Raw genomic sequence first — 7,707 nt, 5'->3', positions numbered from 1 at the left:
TTGATGTTGTTGACAGGTACATTTCGTTCTTCTAGCTTTTTGGGAATAGCTTTTTTTGAGCTAAAATTTAGATGTCTTTGTTTGATGTTGTTACAGGTGGACGTTTGCGTTATATGTTGATTAGCGTAATCTTCCTAGGCATAAGGATTCCAGAGGAAGGAATTTTATTGAATGTAATGTTGGGTATTCTTGAAGAGTATATGTTACCATTCTGTCTGTTGGATCGTAATAGATATTACTTGTTATAAATTAATATAATGTTCGGTGTTCTTGAGGAGTGTAGATTACCATTGTATCTGTTGGACGGTTAGAAACATTGCTTGTTAGAAATTAATTAGATCCGCATCCGCGTGGCAGGCATTTCTGCAACCCACCGTCTAATGGAAAGGCAATTTGCCTTAGTGAAAATATTCTAACAGTGAGTTTTGCTATTATGCGCATGTGTGTATGTGTCTCCGCCCTTTCGTTCGTTTATTCCTTTTCGTTCTCGCTTGACGTATTTCTTTTCATTCAAGATGGCGGACCGTTTTCATAAGGTTATTGGTGTGCTTATTTTTCTTGCGTTTTATTTGTTAATTTTAATGTTTATGTGTCTTATGTCGTTCATGTTTTCTTTAGTTATGTGTTAGATTGTTTTTTTATTCTGGTTTTGGCTTTTTTTTATGTGTAGTTTTTCGGCTAATTATGTGCTGTGTATTTTGTGTAACTTTTAATGTTTTTTCGGTTTTTCTTGCACTCGGTGTAATATTTAATCAGTTTGTGAACTATACAGATTTGTTAATATTGATGTTAACGTTTTAGTTATCCATTTGGGCCGACCATGTGTTTTTTCCCTTCCGTTGTCAGCGTATCGTAGGCTTATTCTGCCAGGCTGCTTCTGTTTTATTTAGTCGCATAGATATGGGTTCTTTGATTTTAGTTTATTGTAGGTTTTTATTTTTCTTACATGTATGTGTTTCACCACATCGAGTGTTTTACCTTTTTGTGTTAGGTTCTAGTCATAGATGGCCGAGGCCACTTGCTTGGTCGTCTTGCAGCCGTTGTTGCCAAACAAGTCTTAATCGGTAAGTTGGTGAACTCTTTTTATATGCGAGTTACTTTGAAAGTTATTAAATTGCTGTGCTCATTCGTCTTGTTATGGTATGCTTGAGTCAATAATTTTAGGTTCGTAGTATCATGTTCTTTGCTTGTGTCTTTTGAATGATTTTTGTATTTGAGTTTAGTTAGAATGGTGAGTGAGTATCTTTGTATGCATATCAATAGTCATAATTATAGTTTCAACTTTTAGGGTTTTGGATTAGAACACTAACCCACCAGATGCGTAGTAGTAAGGACCACCCAAACCCCGCACTTGTGAATAAACGTTAATGGGAAGACCTTCGGTAATTTGTACTTTCAGAATATTGAGTTGTATTTTCAAAATATTGAGCTGTACTACATCCAAACGTCAGCTGTCCCTGCAGAGTAACTTCACTTCAATGCAGTATATATAATTTTTATTTTTAGGTTTACGAGGGAATATTTATCTTAGCGTGCCTCTTCCATGTGCTCGTTCATATATTGAAAAATCCTTAATCTCAATTTTAGTTTAGTCTTGGTGCCAAGTGCTGTATATCCTCAATGCAGGCGATAGTTTTTACAATTTCGTGGTTGGTCTCCCCCCCCCCCCTTCCCCCTTTTTTTAATCCATTGTGAAGTGTCATCCTTTTTTTAAACTACTGTAGTAGTATTCTGTCAAGTTAGTATGGAGTATACTCAGTCCCTGTCTTTATATCTTAGTATGTTCTACAATGATTTTGTATTTCAAATGCTTTTAAAGAAATCTGCACTTGTCAAGCTGTAGTATAGAAAAAAATCTTTCTGTTTTTAGCTCTGAGTAACTTGTTGCATTTGGTGGATTGTAAAGTGTCTCTAGATGGTGGGTAGGCAGCTTTCAGTGCTGTGTATATTGGGGAATAACTCTGCTCCAGTGTGTGGGAATCTTTCTATTAATCTGGATTTATTTTTTTTCTTTAAACGGCAAACTGTTGTGCTTTAGGAGTCATTACCTTGCTGTACATTAATAGTGCAGTATTGGGGCGCACACCTTGAAGATGTGCGTGGAAAATTTGCTTAACTGAATTATTGTGGTGTGAACTAGAAAAGCTGATATTTGCGTGTGATCATATTCATCTAAGTCATTAGTTTTGTGTGCAACCCCCAAGTGGAGTTCATTTAATCACATCAATTTTTCTCAGATTCCGCCAGTGATCCTTGGGTAAAGGACAGTCGTCCTATTGCATGTTTTAGCAGTGTGTATTTTAACAAAATGTCTATATACCATTTTGGTGCATTTCTGTAACAACTTTGATTAGTAAATGTATGTAAGTTTCAATCTTCTTACCACATTTGGCAGGGGTGTTAATACTCTGTAGTAACTAAAAATTATTGAGCACTGATGTGGTTTTGAAACTGCTTCTCCCAGAACTCGTAAGATGTGCAGTAGCAAACCATTCTCTCTGAAGTCCGTGCTTGAATGTTCTTGATAACTGAAGGCAAAGTTAAATGTGTCTTAAGTGGAGTGCATGGGTTTATGAATGGGCTTCTGAATTGTTTGTTTTGTTTGGCTACATTGCCTGTGATCACTGCTTGTACTTTGTTTCCTGTCTTCAACACACCACTAACCAAATTTACTGTTTCTTTGCATTGGTAAATTTCACACTGTTTGAGGGGGTGACATACCTCAGACAGGAAGAAGGTACCCATTGGCTTCTCCCGGTGACTCTGTACTGAGCTCCCTCTTGATCGATTGATCATTTTTTATTTTTTTGCTGTTTGGATGTGGTTGTCATCCCCATTTTAATACATCTGCTATCCCAAAATAACTACAGTAAATTCCTGGTTATATAAATGTTAAGAACTGTAGTATCATTCCTTTGTGGAAGTAGGAAGATTTGGTATCCTTATTGAAAATCTTCCCATTGCCACACCAGTCATTGAGTGGAGGTCTTGTCACTTGGTTTGATAATATCCTTTCCTTTGACCATAATTTGGTGACTGTATGAAATAATTTTTACATGTCCCAACTAATTCTTCCTAAAATTGAGGTTGTTACCCCATGGATTCTGTCTAGTCTTTGCACCCTGTGATTATGCCTATAAAAATAGTACAATAAATAAAACTTTTTTTTTAATATGCTCGCTGGTAATGAAAGTCTTGGCAACTATTAGAAACTGCAGTCCTTTTACTTGGTTCTAGAGGTTTCTGAAGGGAAGACCCGAGCTTAGCTTTGCTGTTGGGTTCTTTTTCTTGTTATTGTTTCACAACAAATCAAATTGTGCAATTGTAACCAGAGGTCTGTGTCATTCAGCAGTAAATAAAACTAGATTGGGGGTGGGGGGTATCATTTCTGTTATCCCTCCACACGTCAGCCAAGACTTTACTGGTCTTAAAGTAGCTTGGACAGTTGAAAGTGTGTGTGTGTGTGGGGGGGGGGGGGGGGCGCTTTAAAGGACAACTATGGGAAATCATGTCTTCTCAAACCCCCCCCCCCCCATGATCCCATCGCTGTAAAATGTTAGTGTACAAGAAATCGTTTATTTTCTCTTTGCTTTCATTAGCAAGCTTTTTTTTATCAGTACAGCTTGCCCGTTTTCTGGAAAATTTACTTGTGTTTGCTTCTCAAAGTCCTCCATCAGTCAGTGAAGTTTTCCATTGAATTTATTGGACTATACCCACCTCTTTGCCCAGTAATTGCCCACTAGATAATTATTCATGTCCTTAGCATTTGCCTTCAATCTTGCCATTCGTGCATCAAACCACCCTTTGCAACAAGCAGGAAGTTTTTAATTTGGATATTGCTGCACATATTTGTTTCTGTAACAGATTGTAATGTTACCACATACTCTGTACAGATTCAAAATCTCATACTGTAATAACTACCATTCTTGTGGAGAATAAATAACAGTCTAGATCTTGGACTCTTTCTGGCGTGTGCTGCCTTCCTGTTTCTACGCGAGTTTAGAAGTCGCTCTTCTCAATGCTATCTGAGCTTCAATGTTGTAGATTGAGTTATTTCAGTGAAGTCCCTTTCGTCTCATTTCATTTGGAAACTCTGTCGTTGCTTTTCTATATCTTATCCATTGGTGGTTAAATTGATTGAAGCGTTCATGTATTTAAAGCTTTGACTTATCACACCCCGATGCTGTACTTCAGAGTTATTCTAGTTCCTTTTTTTCACTGCTAGCCATGCGTAGTATTTGAGTATGTAACAGTGAGAGCTGTTAGAATGTTTCATTTCTATATGGTATTTTGGCTAGTATATAATGGATAACTCGCTTCGCTGCATCTTAATAAAGTGAACAGTGGAAAATTACTGAAAATGGGTCTAACAAAACTTAATAGTTGGTTATAACACCTATTTGAAAGATGTTTTTTGAGGTGGCAAAGAATAAAGTTTGAGTGAATGGAGTATTTAATTTGAAAATCAAGTATAAGCAGGTTTCCATAGGAAGATCACAATAGAGGTTGTACTGTAACAAAAAAGCCTAACTGCACCATATGGGTAATGATTCCCATATTCTCGCTGGCATGAATGTAGTATTAACTACTACTCCCATCTCTCCCACCTCCTCCTGACTGTCTTCCTTCTTTTCCTCTCTCTCTTTCTAACCCCTGCCTATTCCCTTTTATTCATCTTACATTCTCCTACTACTACTCTACCCTTCTAAGCTTCAACTGTTATCCATATGGCAAATGCCTTATTGCATAACCTTTATGTACTAGGTAAAATGCTTTGAAACTGACCAAACATTATGTATGATATTAAACTGTTTGAGTTCCTTAATGTATGTTGATTTTATTAACAAAATTGATTTATATTTCTATTTTTATTTTATGTCTTTATTAACATGTCTGTCAGTCATTATGTGTGGAGCTTTTCTCCCCGGGCCTCTACTGAAAATGGACATATATCCAGCTAGACTAGCCTGGTCAACAAATGTAAAATAAAATAAATAAAAATTAAGATCAATGTATTTATTTGCAGTAATATGAGTTGAAACAAATGTAAAATCATTTTGCATTGCTATCTGTCAATAAGAAATGGAGTCACTAAAATCTCTTGTACTATGCAATATTTCCATGCACTTAAAAAGGACAATGTAGTTGGGTTCTACTAAATATTCTATTGGTGTTAACGCTGTTTACTCAAACTGTTTGAATTTTTTTGCTGTTGACTGATTTTATGCACTTAATTTCTAGTACTTTTCCTTTTCTTTTCTTTTTTTAGTTCTGGTACCAATTTTTAAGAATAAGGGTGATGTGCAGAGCTGTAGTAACTACAGCGGGATTAAATTGATCAGTCACAGCATGAAGTTGTGGGAAAGAGTAGTGGAAGCAAGGTTAAGAAGGGACGTGATTAGTGATCAGCAGTATGGTTTCATGCCGGGAAAGAGCACTACAGGTGCGGTGTTTGCTCAGAGTGTTTATGGTGAAGTACAGAGAATGTCAGAAGGAGTTGCATTGTGTTTTTGTAGATTTAGAGAAAGCATATGACAGGGTGCCTAGAGAGGAGTTGTGGTATTGTATGAGGAAGTCAGGAGTTTCAGAGGTATGTAAGAGTGGTACATATGTACGAGGGTAGTGTGACAGCGGTGAGGTCTGCGGTGAGAGTGACAGATGCATTTAAGGTGGAGGTGGGGTTGCATCAAGGATTAGCTCTGAGCCCGTTCTTATTTGCAATAGTGATGGACAGGTTGACAGACGAGATCAGACAGGAGTCCCCGTGGACTATGATGTTTGCAGATGACACTGATCTGTAGTAAGAGTAGGGAACAGGTGGCGAGACCTTGGAGAGATGGAGATAGGCTCTAGAGAGAAGAGGAATGAAGGTCAGCAGGAATAAGACAGAATATATGTGTGAATGAGAGGGAGGATAGAGGAATGGTGAGGATGCAAGGAGTAGAGGTGGTGAAGGTGCATGACTTTAAATACTTGGGGTCAGTAGTTCAGAGTAACGGTGAGTGTGGAAGAGGTGAAGAAGAGAGTACAGGCGGAATGGAGTGTGTGGAGAAGTGTCAGGAGTGATTTGTGACAGACTAGTGCCTGTAAGAGTGAAAGGGAAGGTCTGCAAGAGTGTAGTGAGACCAACTATGTTATATGGGTTGGAGACAGTGGCATTGACAAAGCCAGGAGTTTGAGCTGGATATGGCAGAATTAAAGATGTTAGGATTTGCACTGGGTGTGACAAGGGTGGACAAGATTAGGAATAAGTATTAGAGGTTCAGCCCAGGTTGGAAGGTTTGGAGACAAAGCCAGAGAGGCACGATTACGTTGGTTTGGACGTGCTGAGGAGGGGTGCTGAGTATATTGGGAACAAGATGCGAAGGATGAAGCTACCAGGTAACAGCTACCAGGTAACAGGAAAAGAGGAAGGCCTGAGATGAGGTTTATGGAAGTGGTAAGAGAGGACATGCAGGTGGTTGGTGTGGCGGAGCAAGATAAGAAATGGTAACGTGATCTGCTGTGGCGACCCCTAATGGGAACAGCCGAAAGAAGATGATAAAAATTTCTAGTACTTTTTATAGCATGAGTCAGATTCAGACTTGCTGAGCCTAGACTGGTTTTAGTGCTCAAGTGATACCAGCTCTTCTCTGAGGTGTACTGAAAGATCTGAGGCATTCATTTCTTCAACTAACGAAGTACCTGTTTTTGCTATTATATTGCACTTTAATTTGTTTGCATTCTACTGAACTTTCTGAACTGTGTTTTGGGGTCTGTTTTGTAACTTCAGAGTATCAAATTCAAACCATCCTTGTTGAAGGCCCTTCTGCACCTGTGTGGGAAGAGTGCACTGTCTGGGTCCCATCTAATTGGGATTATTGGACTGGAGTTTATGTAGAGCGTCCTTATTGGCTAGCTTGAGTTAAAATGTCTTTCTTGTTTTATTTAAGCCCTGCGTTTGCATTTGTTTACGTGTAGTGCACCCTTGTGCATTGCCACGTAGCGATGGTTACTTTAGGTGGTTATAGATGCCAAATGTTTTGCTTGTTTAAATTTTCCCTTGGCACTTTGTGGTCCTCCAGAGGTTTTTCATGGCCCTGATCTACTCTCTGTGGTTTTAACACTAAATGTAGCCTCTGAGGTACCAACACACCTCTCGCCAGCAAGCCCTTTCTAACACTAGGGGAGGACAATTTCCTACAGTTTCTCCAGCTGTCTTCGTCGACATGGCCATTCTGCAGCCTTGTAGAAACTGCTTCGTTTTCACTGACAACCATCTACTCCTAGTCCACATACACTCAACATGAGAGAGAGAGCTGTATTTAGAACTTAGAATCTCCTGCTCTGTCAAACCAACAGTCTGTACATACGACAATGAGAGGGTTGCCAGCATGCACACCTCGCCTGCTCTCCCCAAACATACATCACACGCAGCCTGTATATGTGGGTGTATTCATCAGAAACTCCTAAAAAACAGAGACCTCCCAAACATGCTACACTCCATTTTTTTCTCTATAGAACAGAATATACATAATTTTGCCCATCAGTGTCTCATCTGTCAAGCCTTTAAGGCAAAACACAAAACCAAACCTATTAGTCATGGCTGATTCCATCGTAAGGTACACAGATGTCCCTCACTAAGCTAAATAAGGAAAATGTCACTGGCAGTTGTCTGTCCATGTCACATTGCACTCAAGCCTCTCAACAGGTACTTTTAATGATTGT

At 38.8% G+C, this 7,707-nt stretch overlaps 1 protein-coding gene across 1 annotated transcript in view; it reads left to right on the top strand.

The window, feature by feature from the left end:
• The first annotated feature begins 462 nt into the window (after positions 1-462).
• The window catches only part of RPL13A (ribosomal protein L13a), a 241,291-nt gene continuing 234,046 nt past the window's right edge, over positions 463-7,707 (top strand). Inside the window, exons 1-2 of the mRNA XM_044060076.1 lie at positions 463-536; positions 992-1,064. Coding sequence (XP_043916011.1) covers positions 516-536; positions 992-1,064 — 94 coding nt within the window. The 5' untranslated portion in view covers positions 463-515. The remainder of the gene's footprint in view (positions 537-991; positions 1,065-7,707) is intronic.

This window comes from Protopterus annectens, chromosome 1.part2 (assembly GCF_019279795.1).
Source record: "Protopterus annectens isolate FY-2018-M chromosome 1.part2, PAN1.0, whole genome shotgun sequence".
Classification (NCBI taxonomy): domain Eukaryota; kingdom Metazoa; phylum Chordata; order Ceratodontiformes; family Protopteridae; genus Protopterus; species Protopterus annectens.
This window is presented reverse-complemented; position numbering and strand designations above follow the sequence as displayed.